Here is a 19,868-nt window from a genome sequence, read left to right as displayed (position 1 = left end):
CTAGCATTGCTGGGAGATCTCAGTGTGGCCAAACATAACCTTGTGTTGAAGTTGACCTTGCAGCACATCATCCCTTCAATTCAAATGTCGTTGTGTCAGCCCCAAACATTCACTCTAATGCTATTTGAAATGATAATACAAGACAAGCCAGGTGGCAGTTGCTAGGTGTGACTCACAGTGAATCAGAAACAAAAAGATAACCCTCAGTGTGCAAAATAGGAAAGGGAGTTAGAGTTTAGTTCATCCATCAGAAGCAGGGGAGGTACTTGCAAAACTGGTCTCAGACTAATCATTCAGCTCTACTCTTCTGAAGAAAGAAACTGTTTTTTGCTGACATAAATTAGGTATGTGCTGGTCTTGAATGATACCATAACATAGAATGATTGCAGTAAAAGAGAGGTAGCTGGTACCTGTTGAAGATTTCTATGCATCTTTATGCACTGCAGTGAGAACACATCAAGTCAAGGTATTTCTGAAAATTGTAGAAAAATATATTGTGGAGTTTGACTTGTTTTGTCAATTAAAGTGAGGAGAATGGATTCACTGTATTAATTCTCTAGTAGCTCAACATTGGTGGAAGAGGATGTATTAAATAACCTGTGTCACTGGTTGATACGTTCAGCAGCGCAGACAATTTGCTGTTGATCACTGCTGGTAGAACATGCTGGTTTTTGCTTCTGGAGAGTCAAGGTCCTGGCATGAAAGAGTTCAGTTTTGCAGTGCTTTAGCTCGCAAAATGTGCTTGTGCTTGTTGCACAACAGTGGTGGAGTCACACCAAAACACAGGATTTTGTTATGTTGCTTATGCCTGCGGCGTTCAAGGTTTTAGACGAGTTATAACATCAGGTACGTATTTGTGTTCCCCCGTTTCTCCTCTGCTTATTTTGATTTGCTGTGCAAAGTGTTCTGAAATAGAGAGGTTTTTTTGGGTTTTTTTTTACACAAAGTGCTTGAAACATTCACGTCTTACTGATGGAGTCATTTTGTTTATTGATTTCCCATGCTGGTTTTGCCATTCAGGGCTTTGAAGATGCTCTTTGCTGTTTCACAGGGCTCACTTGGAGGCCAGTGCAGAGAAATGGAACAGATTGCTGACATCCCTGGAAGAATTAATCAAATGGCTGAACGCAAAAGATGAAGAACTGAAAAAACAAATGCCTGTTGGAGGGGATGTTCCAACCTTACAGCAGCAGTATGACCACTGCAAAGTAAGTTGCTTAAGTTTTATGGGTATGCTACTGTGGATTATAGAATGAAGCAAATTTTTGTACAGGAGAAATGATGAATGCTTCCTAGTGACTAATTTCTAGAAAAACGCTCTAGGTCTCCACCCATTTTGCTTGCCCGCCTTGCCCAGTAAAGCACAACTAAGATATGCTATAAAATTTCATCTAAAGGATTTCTGAGACATATGTTCAGTCTAAACACTTTTTTTTTACAGTTTCCTGATATTTTTGGAATCCTGATGGGTGAAACTGCTATTTTACTCTAAAAGTTAAGGAAGGCATAAAAAAGTAAGAATTGACCAAGCAAAGTTGAGTGTAAATTCAGTAAAATCATGAACAGTTACATGTTACTAAACTCACCAGTGATAGCAGCCTCCTACCCATGCACATTTACACTGCAAAGATGTCTCAAAACTGTTTTAGAGAACTAAAATTTTTTTGTGCCTTGTACTGTTGTAACTATAGCATGCTGTTCTAGTTTTCTGGTTTTGCTTGTCCTGTTCTGGTTTGTACATGGTAGGCTATTAATTCCTAAGTACTTCTTGACAGTAAAAAAACTCAGTTGCATCTACATTTCTTCATTCATGTAGAATGTAGAGTCTATCTTGCCAACTCTGATCAGTAATCAAGTGAAGATGGTTTTGCCATTGGAAAAATTCGTTCTAATAAAGCTGGTTCCATCCCGTTTGTTGATCTGTATGGTGTAAACAGGGAAGGAGAACAAATGCAGCTTTATATATCTAATTGCATGGTAAGTATGTTCCCCTTTGCCAGCTACACTGGTGTCTTTTCTGCTGTGGTGTTTAGTGAGGGCAAAATTTGAGTTTGGAAAAACTTTCTAATACAGAAATACTTGGAATACTGTGGGGTAGTACTGAAAATGTAGTCTGACATGAGCAGCACTTTTGCAACTTCACTCCAAAATAGAAGTGCTTAAGGAAATCTGCATATGTTTTTCCTTAATTTAGTCTTTTAAAGTAAATTTATTAACACAAACTCAGGAACTTTGTTTCTTGAGAGTTCATCTCTTCCTAATCCACTTAAAGCATCGTGCTCTGTTTGTAGGCACATCTGCTGTGAATTTTTTTATAATGATCAAATGGTGGATTACTAGTGCCAAAGAGCAATAAAAGGCTGAAACACAGCTAAATACAGAAGGTGGTAGACCTCTACAGGTTATTTTCTAAAGGCATATTTGTGTCTTGTGTAGATTACAGTATGTGCATGATAGTAGCAAAATAATATTAGTAGTGCCTCTCAGCTGAAGAACTCAAATTGATTAATAAAACTGGGGTTTTATTCTGAGGTAGAAAAATTTAGTAGTAATGATGCTGGATGGCTTATTTGGACCACTAGTAAACTGCAGCAGTATGAAGGAGAGAGCACCTCTGGGTTGTTTAATCCTTGCTGTTATGTTTAAAGATATTTTGTTATGTGTCAAGGTTAAGACTCCAATGAGTTCATTTGGGAGCTTTTGGAGATTATTCTTTCATTTTTCAAAAAGGCAATGTTCTTGCAATGTCACAGTGAGTATTGGATATAGTTGCCTGAGTCAAGTATTTAATAGGAGCTGCATTAATGGTCTGCAACAGGACAAAGTTAAAGCAACCCTGAGTATCACTTTATTATTTATGTACCTATGCCCGCAAAAGCACTGTATACACTTGCAGATATTTCTTAGATGATGCTGGATGACTGTTTCCTAGCAGTTATTTTGTTAGGGAGAACCAAGAGATTCCCATATATCATGTAGTGATACTGTGCTATACCAAATACGAATTATTAGCAGGTGGCATTTCACGTTCTGTTGAAGTGTTGCTTGTTAGCTGTTGCCAGAGGAGGGGAGCTGAACCACAGCTGTCTATTGGTTTGATTGTCATAGCAATGCTTCAGTGCTGTTTCTTAGTAGCATCTGTTCATTCCTTGCTGAAGCTGCAGTTTGCTAATAAACTTGATCAAACTGAAAAGCTGTGGTTTTTTCAGATAGAAAGTGAAAACTGAAGGGAAAAAAAAAGCAACAAAAAGCCAACAAAACAAAACTCCTTCTTCCTCCTCAGCAAGGTTAAGTGATTGGTTGATGTGGTTAGGATGTTGGGTAAAGATGTCCTAAGTTGAGGACACAAAGTTTTATTCCTGTGATTTTTATTTTTATTTTCAAAACATTATGTCAAAACTGCCCTTTCAGTGGATTTTTTGTAAACAGTATGTGATTCTATGTTGTCAGGTGCTCCGTTTGCTTTGCCTTTAAGGTGCTCCATTTAGAGTACGTATCCTGCCTTAAGCTGGGAGTTGTCAGTGGGAATTTGAGGTGTAACTATATCAGATCAATATTGCAGAGATACGACTTGATTTCTCTTGCTCCAAAGGATACTCCCTTTATTCCACCCCTCATCACCAGCTGTCTTGGTACTTTTTAAAATGTTTCTTCATCCATGCTTCTTCAAGTGTTAAACCTCCTGAACATTTCATTTGTAAGATTTACTTTTGATCAAAGGCGGTTTTTGTGATCCCTTGTTGAGTTTCTGCAGCACCACATCAGATGACCTTGTACAGGTTCTCCCAGGTCTGTCTGTATGCCTCTGCTCCCCTCTTTCTTTTAGTTTCATACCTGAGTGTAGCTTTGAAGTTGCCTTCATGCACTGAGCAGTTCAGTACCTCATTTTGTCTCCACTACTCTGCGATCCATTTCCTCTTATTTCCAACTTGCTTTCCTGATCTTGTCCTTGCTGGCACTTCAAAATGAAGTTTTGAAGCTGGCACTTCAAAATAGTGGCTCAGCTCTGTAAGATGTGCCCTCATGGTAGTCTCATCTCCTTCCCTTTATTTTTCTGATTTCTCTTGTATTAGCATTATTTTTTGCCTCTAGTTACTCAATAATTCTAGTAACCTACTTTCCCCCCCCCCCCCTCAGGTACAGGAGATGACTTGTTTGCTTCAGCTTAATGGCACTAATTCTGTTGGCCTTTCCCTCTGTTAGTATCTCCCTCACTCAGTACTTGGCTTCAGTAGTGCTAGATAGATAAGTGCAGTATTATGTGACAGTTTGGGTTGGCTCACATTGTTTGGGTGCTAGTGAGGTCTGCTTGGACAGGAGGAAATAAATGGTTTGCTTTTTGATTTTTAAACTTGTTTTTGTTTTAAGTATCTCTCATTCTTCTATGCTTTAAAAGCAAACATTACCCACAGCAATGTTAATAAGTTGAATTTGGGCTACATATTTAGCCTATATTTCCCAGATTAACAGAAATCTTTCAGGATGTGCCAAATATTTATATTTTTTTGACTCTTTTTTGTGTTGTTCAGCCAAACTTCTGTCATCTGTAGTAGTTCATAGTCTTACCACATACTAAATGCTAAGTGCAGTCTAGCAATGAGCACATCCAGCCTGGGTGTTGTGTTGCTCTGTGTGTTGCAGGGGACAGATCGAGAGGAAGCTTAAACAACGGTGCATGAATTTCCTATTTTGGTTATTCTCAAAATGTTTTTGAGAGAGGGGTTGTGGAGCAACAAGTCCCAAGAATGCTGGAAAATTTGGGACACTGAGAGGAAGTTTAAAAGTACCTGAGCTGAGAAGTTGTTCATATGGAGTGTACCTATAGCTGAGTCTACATTCACACTCCAGAAGTGTGGGACACAGAATGGTTTATAGGGAAAAGAAACTGAAGGTACCTACCTTTTCAGAGTTTATTTCCAGTTTTTTTTTCCATAATTGCAATTTCTCACTGTAGCTAGTTCTTAGCAGCTCATGTTTCCCTTTCATTCTGTTCTTTACCAGTCTTCCTTATAAATACTTATTTAGGATTTTAATATGTGTGATGCAAATTTTGATCAGCTACATAGACCAGGGAAAAAAACCCCACACCAACTCACAAAAACGAAAAAACCAAAAATACCACCCCAAGCCTGTTTGCCCCAGCCTCTACTCCTGAAAAATCCACCCCTATGTGCATATTTTAATATGCTGGAAAAGCTGCAAAAGTACCATGAAAAATCAGTGGGCTGGTTTTGTGTGTATGGAAATACCTAGAGTCATGTGTGTACAAAAGAAGGCAGCACAGATGGTGACACCTTGTTCTTTGGAGTTGCACTGAGAGCTTTATATATCTCACTTTTCCACTAGAAGAGTTCCTGACTGTAGCTTTTTAAAAGTGTGCTTTTGCTAAGGTACAAAGACTACCTAAAAGCTATAAATCACTATGGTTTATATTTCAGACAGAGAACCAGGACATTTCAAATTAAGCAGAAATGGGTATCCTCTTGCATAAATCCTGTTGGCATGTGTCTGCATAAATGAACAAATGTCTAGCTAATGCTAAATAATGCATGCATCTTGGATCAAAGAGATGCTTAACATAGCTTCATTTGAGCTCAGAATGAATTGGCAAAGGACCTGTGAATGTTTGATTGATAATTTTATATTTATGGATAGGTCATTAATATTTTAGATACTCTTCAAACTTTTTGGGGTTGCTGTCTTTGTATTTCATGTTTGAGACTTGTTTTGTTAAAGTAATCAAATAATGAAAGTTGTAGTATTTCTTTCTGTTTTACTTAGCTATTTTCACTTAATCGAAAGTGTTACTATAGCCAACTGGAAACTACTTTCTATGTGTTGTTATCCCTTCAGGTTGCCTGTAATTCTGTTATTCTCTTTAACAGTGGGAGAAGTCTGTAAGGAAAACATAATTTTCCAGCCTTAAACTTTCCTTCACTCTTTCAGTTTACCTGTCTGACTTTGGGCAATGGGCTTATTCTTAAATAAATTCCTACTTAATTATTTTAGATTTGTTTTTCTGGGATGTTTTCTGTATTAAAATCTGCTTCTATGTTAGGAATTACTAAATCTAAGAGTGAAAAGAGAAGCATTGTGGTATTGGTGCTGCTTTAGGCTATGCTCCTAATTATAGTAAAGAGCTTTATTAATTTGTTACTCATCACATAAGACAAAGCACACAAAATCTGTGCTGCATGGAGGTGGTCAGCTAAACTGGTTGGTCAGTTAATTGATGGTTGCTGAAATACTAATTTTGACTAAGATGTGAGCTATGAGGGGGTAAGAAAGGAGAATTAAGTGGTCTATGGTTGGAACTGGAAAATCAATACAGCCTCTTGCTTAGAGGAAGAGCTGCAATTTGGTCTGACAGACAAGGATGTGATGGAAGCAGGAGCTTGAGCAATATGTAGCACGCTGCTGTGAAGTGGCTCTTTGAAGTGAGGATGTGGTTCCAAAAACGATGTGCTCTATCAAGAGGGGGAATAGCCTTCCCAATAGTCAATCAGCATTACTGAGCAGTGTGAGAGCTCCTTAAGTAAACTTGTAAGGGATAAGAGTTTTCTAAAAACTCTTGAAATTTTGCATATTTGAGAGTCCTGAATGTTGATTATTGGTGAAAAAATCCTCTATTGTACTATACAAAAAATTTGTACTGTTCAAGGGGAGTACAACTCATTAATCTTGAACTGAGAGTTTTCTTTGTGGTGTGTTTAGGCGGAAGAGGTGGAAATCATGGGTGGGAATATTTTGTTACAGGAGAGGAAGAGTGTAGTTAATGCCTGGTTAAATGAGGGTTCTCAAGTGGACAGACTTAAATCCATTGCCCACTAAGGGTTTACTCAAACTGATTTGTGTGTTACATGAATGATTCAGGTGTGTGTCACTGCTCTCCTGGGCTTTTTCTCCAGAAGAATGATGTGTAAACAAAAGCATGGCACAAAGAATTAAGTGTTAAATTAGGATGCCAGTGCAGTGTATTTTTAACTTTGACAGAAAAATTGTTTCTTCTGGCTGTATTTCATCTTGTTCCCAGAAGTGTGGTTGTCTTGCGATAAGTCAGGAAAGTTGCAACGGATCAGTACTTAAAATAATAAATAGCATGGATAATGAAAGAACAAATTATTCTGTTACTAATGCAGAGTAAAGCAGGTTGTCGTACTGTGGAAAAAACAATTCATAAACACTTTTCCAGTACAATAAATGAAACATAATAAATGAAACATTTCTGTGGGCTTGCCTTTTTAATGATATCATTTTGATGTATACAGCTCATGCTGCTCTTTCCTGAGGAACCACTGTCTCATTTGTTTTAATCAAAGACTCCCATATAAATTTTTAGGACCTTACTGGGTCTTTTTCAAACCACTGAATAAAGGAAGATTTGTAGATATCCTCAAATGTCTAAGAGGTCATTCTGACATTGCTGTGGAGGAGAATGTTCATGTCATAAATTAGGTTTACATTGCAGAAACAGCACAGCAGTCAGCCTTTCTCTTTGTCCTTAAAAGGCTGCAATGAGTCGAGTGCCTGTTTCTGTGGTATCGTTTTATTTCACCTCACAAAAGACCACTCTGCTTCCATCATTGTTAGTAGTAGCCCATCTAGAACTAATGAAATCTTGTAACATCTTGATGCACTGGAATGTACCAGACATCTGTTTCACTACTGTGTCTTGAGCTGCAATACCATGACTGGCTGTGGCCTGACTTTCAGGGGTGAGCCATGAACACAGCCAGGGAAGGTGATGGAACACAAGTGTATTAGTTACTGATTTTTAATCTCTACCCATAAGACAGCTACTCTGTTCCCTTAGCTATCTGTGTTGTTCATCTTGCTGAGTTCTTCTGACTCCACTATATCCTTAGGGAGCTGAAGTGACTGCTATTGCATGTGATACTTAGGATAAAGTTGCATCAATGCAATGTTTGATACTGTAGTAAAACAGTGGCTTTTTGAGTGTCCTTTCTGAGGATGCTCAATATTTTATTGGCTGTTTTTTGGTTGCAGTGGCTTACTAAGCAAATTATTTCAGGGACCTGGCAATGAAACTCCCAAGACCTTTTTTTTTGTAAGCTGTAAATGCCCAGAAAAATGCGCATGGATTTCAATTTGTGTATGGTTTTTTTTAAGATCAGTTAGTGTTTCAATTGGATTTTAAAAAGCTGGGTACCACCTGAAACCTAAGGACAATATGTCAACAGATGAGCTCCCTCACTGGATCCCAGAGATGGACTGGTATAAGGAAATGAGACAGGACGTTTCTCTGAATGCAAATATTGGTTTTTGCTGAGGTCTGTTTTTCCAAAGGCAGAGCCAGGAAAAAAACACTGGCACAGTCGCAGTGAATCTGTTTTTTCAACTGGAGAGTGCTGCTAGAGAGCCACAATACTACAGTATCCACTGCAATATTTTTTTCAGGAGCTTTCATAGCCTGTATTAAACAGAGCTGAGAACTGTTTTTCCGCCTCACACCTTTCTCATTTAACAGTTTGAGATTCTTTCAGTATAATCACACAACCAGCTCAGGTCTCCTTGAGTTCTCTGTGATCTGTTTTGATAAACTGGACCACTACGAAGAAACATACTTTATTTAAGAAGGCTTTTCACTTGTCATTCAAGGTATGGAATGAAGCTTCTAGGGATTAATGCAAATCTTAAGAACCTTTTTATATAACTGACACTTTTCCATATGAATTTTGTGCAAACACCAGAGTCCCCTGTACATCACTGTTTTGGAGAAATTGAACGGAAGCATTAGTTTATGATGCACTTCTTAAATATGCAGCAAGAGAGGCTGTTACCACTGAAACTGACTGCATTTGCAACAGGGACTGGTGAAGAATCTGTTTTATTTTCTGTTAAGAACATCTCAATCTAGATCCTGCTTCCTGCTGCTGCATGAAGACTCTTTAGGGAAGAAAAACATTTATTCCAGTTAACTCCTGAACTATTGGATCCTCAATCCCTTGTTATTACAGTCAGTAATCCACCCTAGGAACATCAGCAATAAATTGGAAAAATTTTGTTTCCATGGCAGCCACCCACTCCTGTTTTCATGCAGATTCTAGAGATTAAAGGCTAGATTTCAAAATGTATGTACAAAATAGGGGAGAGGATGGGATTCTGCTTTTTCTTATACTTTTTTGTTAGCTTTCCCATTTTTGTTTTGTTGCATTTTTAGAATGCAAATGTAGGTACTGGTTTAATGGGCAAGGTAATCTCACAGGAGGTATTTTGTTCTGTTTTCTTTCCAAGAGCTCTTAACCGTGGCTAATAGTTGTTCCTAGACAATTACCCCACATCTGTATCTTCTGACCTGGGTTTCAGTGAATTTCTCTCCCGCAGAGTGGTTAGTCTGGGGTTGGGAAATTGCTAGGAATGTTGCTAGAAGCAGTTTTCTTCTCTGAAGTTTTGGTCTTTCAACTTTGGATGCCAAAGGATGCTAAATGTAAAATGGTGCTTAAAGATTTGAATCTTTCTTTTTAGGGAAGGTGCTGGACGTTATGCTTTTGCTAACATGTGATTCCTGCAAAGTGAATTCAGTGTTGGCTTCAGAAAGGCATTATATTGGATCAAGGGTTTCCATTCCTACACTGAGCTGCTAGAGGTCCTTACCACTTACAGATTCATCCAGGGTTAGTTGTTTTGGGGAAGAGGGGTTTTTTTTGTTGTTTTTTTTTTTCTTTTAATCAGACCTGGAACCTGAATGCTCGTCTAGTGAGGCCAGTAACATGATTCCTCATGTCATTTAAAGTTTCATCAGTAGTCATCCACATTGGAAGACTCAGGGTACCCTGAGCTTCAGTATTAAGGTACAAGTACAGTTCCTCTATATAGTGCTGTGCCTGATAGGTCTGCAGTGTCTGCAGTCATTACTCCGAGTTACTGAGATTACTTTTTTTTAATCAGTAGGTTGCTGAATTCTAGGAGCATGATGTAATTAAGATAGAAAATATTTGCTCGACAAAGTGGCTGTTGGTTGTGGGGGCTGGGTTTCTTTTGGTTTGTGTCTTGGTTTTGGAGTGGTTCTTTAGGCACCTCTTTCTGGAAAGAGTGTAATGTTGTCCTCACACGTTTACTGCTAATGAGTTATTTTACATGCCTGGTTGGTCATCTTACAATTTGTTCCCCTGTAATGTGTGAAGACACTTTAAAAGCATCCTGTACAAAACCTAAGTTTTCTTGAGGGTCCTTTCTATCTTGTTGCTTAATGATAATGTAGCATTATGTCAGGGCTAGTAGTGAAGCTACTGTGTCCTAAAGAGGTTTCAAGCACTATATATTAATGAGAAGTGAAACTTGGTAGCCCACTCTGCCAAACAGACAATACAAATGCAGTAACTTCTGTGACATGAGCAGCCTCTTCTGGTTCTGCAGTGAACAAAGATCAGCCTTAACTCTTGTTTTTGATAGTTGGACTACTGACACGACTGTTTTAATGTTAGGTGGCTGCTGTTGGTTATCCCTGTATTCTGTTTCTCTGTAGGACAGATTTTGAGGGGATGTGGAAAGCTGCATAGTTTTTCTGAACTTCTAGCCCCTGGGGGCTGTTCTTTAAATGAGCAGGTGTAGCTTGTGGTGAGAGAGAACATTCCAAAGTTGTTCTCAAAGAACTTAATAGCTGCTACTAATGGTAAGTCATGTATTTTATGATAGCATTTTAATCTTTTAGACCTGTCTTGTTAGGAGAATGTGTAAATGGAGAGAAAAAAAAATCTATGCCAGTGTTTGATGGCATAACACAATATGCCAATGATATTTCCTAGTCAGTTTTATAATATTGTTGTAAGCAATTTTGTGTTTGCAAACAATATTTATAAGTTTAAGAGAGAGTAAACCAAAGCCATAAACCATTAAAATGTTCTAATACATTTATTTTCCCTTTTGTTTGAAGCTGGACTGAATTTTATGCATTCTATCTATGTTAGTAAGGAATTTTTAGTCTAAAAATCCTAATATAGGTAATAGAATAGATTTTTGAAAAACCCCACAGACTTCCTCTCCCTTGAAATAGCTTGTTTGCAACTTACATGCTTGACGAATTTTTAAAATATAAAGTAAAATATCATGATTAATGGAAGGACTATGCTTATCATTAAAAATGCATACTTTATAATGGTGTGATTTACTTGGATCTAAATTAAAATTTTCAGTATCAACAGAGACTTGAATGATTGAATTCAATCATTACTTTTATTAGTATATTTTTCATTAAGTCGGTGTAACAGGTCAGCAAGAATTTAATATTAGCAGTAATAGAAGACAGAATAGTAAAAGAGATAGTTTTAAAGAAATTACTGGAACAAATACCTCATTTTACGGTTATATATTACTGCAGGTCATACAAAATTTCTCTTCCCCTTGTTTTAGACTTTATACAGTCTATATTTATTTACCTTGGAATCAACCTGATATGAAATCTTTCTTGTTTCTTTCTATTTTTTAAATAACAGCGATTAGTACATTTTCTCTTTTGTAGTTCCATCTCCTTTTTGAGTGATGGATCTGCCTCAGAAGAGAGGTGCTAGAAGTTTATGTAAGCATTCACTCCCTTGGAGGGATAAGGTTCAAGCCAGGGAAGAAACCCTCCAAGAGAATAAAGTGCTAAAACAATAACATTTTGATGCCCTGAAAGGAGAGGGAAGACTAATTGTGAAAATATTTTCATCATCAAATAAATGCAAAGGAGGGGGAGGCTGTAATTTTTAGATAATTTTCAGTCGTATCTGATAATTTTATCCTGTGCATATGATTTTTCTATCTCAGGTTTTGAAGCAGAGAGGTACTGAGCAATACTTGATGCTGATATCAGCGCTGTGGTGAGCGCCTCCCATCATGCTGGGTAGGGGCACTTTCAGGAGCCTCAGTCCTTGATATAGAAACAAGTCCCCAGGCTTTGACTAAAACACAGACCACTGCAAAGCAGTCATGCTTGGTTGAAATTACTCATTTTCAATAGGTCACCCTCATTTGGGAGGATTTTCTGATGATCTTGTATTCTTTTGTAAGTTCATGCAGATAATACCTTCTGACATTTCTGGCTGCTACAAGATTCTTAGTCCAGTGAGCATGGTTGCTTGGCTGGAGTTTCTCAAACCCTTTTTTCACCTGTATCTTCCTACTTATGCTTTTCGTGGTGCTTCTGCAGCAACACTGGAAGAGAGGAAGAAGTTATCTCAATGCTAGATCCATGAAGGAGTGGCCAGTGGTAAACACAGCACAGTATGTAAAACAAACAAAACAAACAAAAAACCCTGTGGTGTTGTAAAAACAAAGGTACTTTTCTTGCTGGAGAGAAAGCTGAAGAACAGACACAGGTCAGATGTGAATCACATTGTTAATGCAGTTCTGGAAAAACAGCTTGGATACTAGATGATGTGTGTGGCCTAAAAATCTCTACATATTGCAAGTAAGCATGCTTACTGCATTCTGGTTATGCTTGTAAGATTTCTAAGAAAGCAATGACTTCAGAGTTAAAAGCCCTGAAGCTAGGGTACCCTATTGCTAAATACAGTATAAATGAACTAAATACAAGAAATAAGTGAAATTTCTTTACTTTTTAAAAAATCTGTATTTAGGGTGTACAGTTTTCACTAGCGTTTCTCGGGAAAGAGAGCAGTATATAGGTGTCTTGCTGCATTTGCGTGTTTTCACCTTTCTGTTAAATGGCTTTAAGTTGACAGTTTACATTTCTGGGAAATTGGTGCAGATGTGTTGAAATACTCATTGGTATCCAGTCACTAAAACCAATTCTGGTTTTTGGTTTTGAGACATTCCCTGTGTTCTCAGTGTTATTGTTTATACCTTCAGAATTTTACTTCTTTTACTTTATTTCATACATTTATTAGGTAGCTTTACCATGGCATAGAACTTGTTTCTAAGTATTGAGGACATAGAATCAGTGCTTTTTCTGTTTTTTGGGTTTTTTTCTTAATGAGAAATTGTTTGAGGTTTCAAATTCTATTTCTAAAGAAAAAGAAATCCTGTTTAACACATGCTGATTCTACTATATGTAAAATATTACAATTCTTTGCCTGAAGAGCTACAAATGAAAAAGCTTGTCATACAGAGAAACAAAGCAGAGACAGGAAATGGAGTGAGTGAAGATGAGTAATAAGTCTGTCCTATGATCTCTCTAATGTGTCCACCCTATATTGGAAAGTATTTGTTCAGCTGAGTTAAATAGCCCTGCTTCACAGAAATATTCTATTAAGTGCTAGTATCTTTCTCTAACTGACCCCTAATCGCTGTCAGTTATATTAAATTACTTTTTTCTCATAATCAGAAAGCTGCTTTGTAGTCATCCCAAAAAAATGGTCTATGACAACTTTTGCGATAAGTGTCAGTAGGACCTTTTTTCTTTTTTCCAGGTTAACAATCATTCTTATAGAATTATTTTTAATCAAGGAATATGGTTTAGGTGAATGGCTATTAAAAGAATTTACAATGGGTAAAAATAAGACAAAGTTTTGTCTTTATTATCCATGGATATTTTGCAGAACTTTGCCTGGATTATTTGAATTTCAGTCTTCTTCTACTGAATAAAACCATAAACAGATTGTTAAAATAAAATAGTGGATTCAATTGGAAAGGAGGAGGGCACAATCCTGTGGCCGGATGATGGAACACTATTTGGAAAACATTGACAATTTTCAAGTAGGTTTACTCAGTGTTTTGTACTAGTATATGTATACTGAATACCCAGCAGTATTTTAATTCTAGTTTCTTATTGGTAGGATTGTCTGAAAGCAGCCATATTCTTTTTTTTTTTTTTTTTTTTTTTCTTATCTCATTAATTGAATTTACAGGTCCAGCTGGATTTTCTGTTGTTTTTATGAGACATTGTTAGATCATCTATTCGAAAATGCAAAGACTTAACAAGGCTGTTGTGTTGGGCAGGTTTAGTTTGCAGAGGCATAAATGGAACTAATAAAGCAACACAGTCTATTGCATGTTGTGACAAGTTTGGGTGTCCCGTGTTTGATGAGGCGCTTAAACTCCCAGCAGAAATCTATTTTTTATTTATGTTCTGTGTGGTTCACAATGAGGGAAAATTCTCTTCTACTTAAAACAAGCTCACATTCCCCTTTCCCCCCAAAAAATCCAACCCCACCATAACTATGTTGTGATACGTGCTGCATTGCTGCTGTGCTGGAGAATATGTGAAATATTGCACTTGGGGCTTGCCTTTTTATTTTTTTTCTTCTTCTTAAGTCTGTTTGGCTTTCACAGATATGGCATAGGTGCCAAGGTCTGTGTTTTCATGTTCCTCTAACTTCTGATGGCAACTAGAATGAGCTGAAGGAAGTGACTTAGGCAGAAGGGAAAGTCATGTTGCCCTTAGGGTATTCCTTCCTCACATCTCTCTTATAAATGCCTAGAAAATTGTCTGAAGTAGAGTATTTCCTCTTTCAACCACTACTTATTTTTTTAAGTAATGGTTTTACAGTAATCTTTCCCTACTGAGCAGGTGTTAGATATAGTAGCACACAATCCAGAGACAGGAAATTTTGGAGAAGTGACCCAAAGCAGAGATCCAGTATAATCTGTCACGTGACAGTAACAAACTGTGTGGTATCAGCTTTAAAAAGACGCTGTCATTTTAGATAGTTTTGAAAGTGGGAGGCCATAGTGGAAGAGTTGAGAGCAAAAAAGCTATGAGGGAGATTGAAGTACACTGTGGTGAGGAAGACAGTTTGTTGACTGGTGATTATTCAGTTGTCTGTCTGGACCATTTGCTTCCAAAGAGAAACCAAAGTGACTGTTTCTAAGAAAGAGGAGTAATTAATGTTGACAGGGTTTCTGCTTCTGAAATGATTTCCAGTAGCAGTCCTCTCTCATGTACGCATGCATGCATACAGAACAGGGACACTAGAGCTAGCCTCAAACTGCAACTGGTCCCTAGCATTTTTTCTGCTTCAATATTCAGCTGGGCTCTGTTGCCTGTGCTTTCTCCTGCAGAGGGGAATATTCCTCCCCTTACACAATTGTCATACAGGAGATGCTCCCCTGAGACTTTTTGCAGTGAGCTGATTATTTATAATTTATAGGTGATGTCATATAGTAAATTCACTATTTTTTTTGGTGATCATAATTCATTGGCAAGGACGCTGATGTACCCTTGCACTAAGGAGGCTGACATAGAGGAAACCTCCCATCAGATGTAGGCATGCTCACAAATGCATCCTATCTTTATATATTGAATGAATATTCATAGTGCTGCATATCTCAAAGTTGCTCTTGAGCATATTGAGTTTGAACTGTAATTACTAAAAGTCTTTCTCAAGACCTCTGTATTAATACAGTAGGTACCATTTAACAGTAAAGTAGCTTATGATACCAAACATATTTGACTTGCCCCACTCATGGTATTTTGAAGAAATGCAGAGGAGATTTTAATCGCACAAAATGAGCAAAAGGTGACCTGAATTTAACTGCTCTTAACAACAAGGCAGCACCCAACTTGTGAATAGTGGCATCATCTCTGTTTGAAGCAAGAAACTAATGGCATTTCATCAGTGCTCAGCAGTCGCACAGCCTAAGCAAACCCAAGCCAGTCTGTTGCCAGCAAGCAAAGAAAGAGCAATGTCTCTCTTCTGTTGAAGAGATAGATGCTTTCTGTTGAGGGTGCAGGGAAATAGGCAGTGCTAACAGGATATTTGAAGGCTCTTGCTCAATTAAGTTATAAGCCATTCAATATGCAGCAGATGTTTTGTGTGTCTTGTGTCAGGCTGGAGGCAGTACATGCTTTGGATGCATAAACAGAATAATGCTTTTTTTATGTCTTCTTTATCCCTCCCCCTTTTTCTGTGAGTATTTCCTGACATAAAAAGCAGAAGTTATACCAGTTGCTACCCATAAAGATGGAGTTTGATGCTCTGACAGTGTTTCCATCATAAACTCATTTGTTGGGTTTTATGTAACTGAGTAGTAACTCTTACCCAAAGCTACCCAGCTGTACACTGTTCAGTGCACAGTTACACAGTTTGAACCTAATTAGAGTTAGCATGGAGGACACAAATTTCCTTTGCTTCTTCAAAGGACGTACAACATTGAAGAGTGTATAAGAAATGTAACTTCTGTTCTGCAGACAGCTCTACAAAACAGTTTCATCTGAAATGGAAGGATCCTTATTTTGATGATATATTGCCTTGTCTTGAAGGTTGCTTTTTAGATGATATAATCTTTTTAAATGCCTTTGAAATAGACTCAGTGCAGTGCTTTGTTTGGCATTGTACAGTGATCTTTTCCTATGGGGTTTTCAGGGTTCTTTTGGCAGACAATTTAAAATGTTATTTTATCTTTGCTGATTTCTTGTTGTCAGTCCCCTGTGTCCGGACACTGGCTCTCATATACTTTAGAATAAAGGTTCTGGTTTGTCTCTAATTTTCATATAAGTAGTTGTCCTGTTTCTGACAGGAGCCCGGAGCAGAGTTTGGGGAGACAGGCAAAAGAAAAATGGAGCAAGTAGAGAGGGTTAGTTTTCTTCCTGCCTTCTGTTGATCAGAGATGTATGAAAATGCCTGTGATGACACTGTTGGTTTACAGAATCCTCAGAAACTGTCTTCAAGAGTCTTCAGGAAAATCTGTGTTGTGTTTTTCCCAGTGTTGCACAGATGGTGGAGTTTGTTGTAATCGTGTTTACTTTAGAAAATTGAGAATTGCCCTAATAATTACTGACAATTCATTTTGTCAGAAGTGGGTAGAAGTTTGACCAGTGAGTCAAAGCAGGTGAACCTTCCCCTCTTCAGATTTCTTGTAGGCCCTCTTTAGGTACTGGAAGGCTGGCTGCCAATACTGTACAATATGGTCTCCCTGGAGCCTTCTTTTCTCCAGGCTGAACAACCCCAAATCTCTCAACCTTCATAAGAATAGTCCTGTCCAGGAAAAATACAATACAGAAGTTGTACGCTCGTTTTGCTTTCAGCCCTGGAAACCTAGTCATGACTTTCCTCAGAGTCATGAGGAAATACTATAAAATAAATTTTAAAAGAAATAAAAAGAGGTCAAGTCTTCCAAGGTTGTTGATATCGGATAGCTGTCATGTTTCCATAGTAGAGTTTGTGGGATTAGTTTTCCTTCACCAAAAGCACACTGTAGTCCTTTTGATGTAAAACTGAATGTGTTTTTACTGGCAGTTTGGCATTTGAAAATTGGTTCTACTGCTAGTAGGGTGATTACTGCTGTTGTGTAAAAGTAAATACTTTTTTTCTACCACAGAAAGAGTGGAAAGCTGCAACAGCTTCCCTCTCTCTTCCTCTTTTAGACTCCACACTGATTCAGGCATTTTTGCTGTCTCTGGGGTACAATCTGTATGAATTCTTATATTAAATCCTGATCAGGTATGTTAAACAGATTTTTTTCTAAAAGCTCCATTACAAACGTTTTTTCATGTAGCAGTGTAAACCAAGCCTATTTTAATCTACTGCTTTTGTGTCATTTATGCCAACCATCAAATTTAATGATTCTTATGCCCTTTTTTGGCTGTCTTATTACAATGGTTTTAAACCAAAATAAGCTCACTTACATCAGAAACTTGCTGGATGAGCAAAATAAACATATTCTAGCAGATTTTGTTCTGTTGTTTATATGATACTTTTGTAGTACTCATGGTACAGTGAAATGCAAAGTAAGGGTTCAATATAAAAAATTACTTTCTTGAAGAAGGGAAAAATATCCAAAGAAGCAAGTTCAGTGGATATGGACTGTGTAGCAAACCCATCACAAAAGGATTCCACTGGCCAGAATGGTTACATTTCTGAGGATTTCTGTAGTTAGTTCAGTAGAAAATTCGCATTAGCACACTGAAGCCTGTCTTTTCACTTTTTTGTTAAGAAAATAATATGAAAATAATGATGTATTTTTAAAAAAACTTTTTGACAGTAATGTCTTTGGCATTAGCTCAAGGATGCATGGTGTGGGGCTTTTTCCCCCCAGCATAGTTCCAGATCACATTTAAACCACACCCCACCCCCAGTATAAATAAATAAATTTTAAGAAGAAGAAAAGAAAAGCCTTCAGGCATTCCATGTTTTCCAGTTCCTAAAGGCTATGCTCTGTTGAGCTTCCAAACTTCTCTGGGCAACCAAGTCTTGGTTATCATTGACCTAGAAACACAAAGTCTCATTTCAGTGGACTAGGAAATATGAAATCAAGTTACATAAGATTATTGGTGCTGGAAGACATATTAATGGACATCATTATGCCTCCTTTTTTGTAACCTTTGCTCAATTAAGCAGTGTCTCCCTTCATCTCTACTTGGATTTAGATCCTGTAGCATCTCTAGGGAATGCAGGACTTGTAGTTCTTGCTTCAGAAAAGACTAAAGAAGCTCTTCCTTGGAAAATCACTGTGTAAAAAAAGAATTAGTTCAATTTTTAAGAAAAAGCATAGCCATGTGCTCTTTAATTTAAGAATAGCTTTTTAATGTCTTTTTTTGATGCAATATGTGTGACAATTAAGCTTCTGCTTTTGTGCTGTAGTACTGGATTATTTTCTAGTGCACAAAGGAGGCCTTTCAAAGTCTCTGTGAGGTTATTTTAAGTGTGGCTTTTCCAAACAGGCTTCCAAACATCTTTGTCTGATTTCAAAATGCTGTTAGATGAAAATGGAGGAAGGAGCCTTACTGGTTTTGTATAGCCTTACTGGTTTTGAACTGTAACAAATTCAGAAGAAAGTCAGTTACCCTTCCTTGTATTAAAGTATCTCGCAGGAATATGCAGATACAGTTTGAGATTGTCAGTTTATTGGTTATTGGTTTTTAGAATGTCAGTAACAGCTTTGTGTTTCTTGTATGTCTGATACAGCATACTTCCCTTCCTCTATCTCTTTGGCTGTACTACTGCAATGCACTTCATTGAGAGATGGTTTAGATGCTTATTTTATGTAATGCATGTCTATTAATGTGTATTTGGAGGTGGGGGATATTTTCAGTGAGTAGCCGTGAGCACATGCACTGCTCCACAGACCAGAGTGGAAAAGAAAATTATCGAGGGACAAGAAAGTCTTGGTGAAAAAGTACCCCTCTTTCTGGCCTGAAGCATCTATTTTGATAAATCAAAGGGAAAGTCTTAAGTAAGCTAACATTTATTTGCCTCTGGTAAAAGATCACCAGCATGCATAGTCTAATTCTTTTTTGCCCACATCTATGCTTTTATATTTCTGTCAGTTTAGTTTCCTTGTGCCTGCAGGCAAAAAAGAGGAATTTGCCATAGATGTGACTTCCAGGTCTACACTCACATTAAACCCTTGTAGTTGACACCCTATTTGCACACTTTGTATCGACACTACAGCAAAAGAGACAGCAAGTGTCAAGTGGTAAACTGAGAGACAATATAGAAAAATGCATCCTTTGACACTTTTCTTTGGTCCTTTTTGAGATGTCTATTTAGATTCTATTAAAAAAATAAATCTAAAATACTCAATATATATTTATTATGGAGGTAAACAGCTTCCTCTTTTTTTTTTCTTTCCCCTCCCCCACTCTGGTATTTACTTTTCTTTCCCTGTTCTGGTGTTGGTCACTGTTTGTCACTGATTTATCAGGATTCAGTCTCATCTTTAAAGTCCCATGCACTGCATTTGTCTTTGTCCCCCCAGGTACTAATGGTTGTGTATTAGGAACCATTTTTCTCCTGTTATTTCTCTTGCCACATAGATTTAGTATGAAATAGTAAAAGGTAAATACACCATCTCAAATTAAATATTGTTCTTTATTTGAATATTTTCTATATCAACTGGGTTAGATATATTATAAAACTGACTTTTACAGAGAGATGTGTACAGAGACCAAAACACTTTTGAAATTTTATGTGTACATTAAATAGTATCTGACGGGAAGGAACAGCTTTTTTAAACATGCTATGCTA

At 37.5% G+C, this 19,868-nt stretch overlaps 1 protein-coding gene across 8 annotated transcripts in view; it reads left to right on the top strand.

The window, feature by feature from the left end:
* Positions 1 to 19,868, top strand: part of UTRN (utrophin) — a 359,524-nt gene that overhangs the window by 243,130 nt on the left and 96,526 nt on the right. For all 8 annotated transcript variants that reach the window (XM_069010451.1, XM_069010452.1, XM_069010449.1 and 5 more), the window contains one exon: positions 1,052 to 1,208. In XM_069010451.1, the coding sequence (XP_068866552.1) occupies positions 1,052 to 1,208 (157 nt within the window). The remainder of the gene's footprint in view (positions 1 to 1,051; positions 1,209 to 19,868) is intronic.

This window comes from Aphelocoma coerulescens, chromosome 3, assembly GCF_041296385.1.
Source record: "Aphelocoma coerulescens isolate FSJ_1873_10779 chromosome 3, UR_Acoe_1.0, whole genome shotgun sequence".
Classification (NCBI taxonomy): domain Eukaryota; kingdom Metazoa; phylum Chordata; class Aves; order Passeriformes; family Corvidae; genus Aphelocoma; species Aphelocoma coerulescens.
This window is presented reverse-complemented; position numbering and strand designations above follow the sequence as displayed.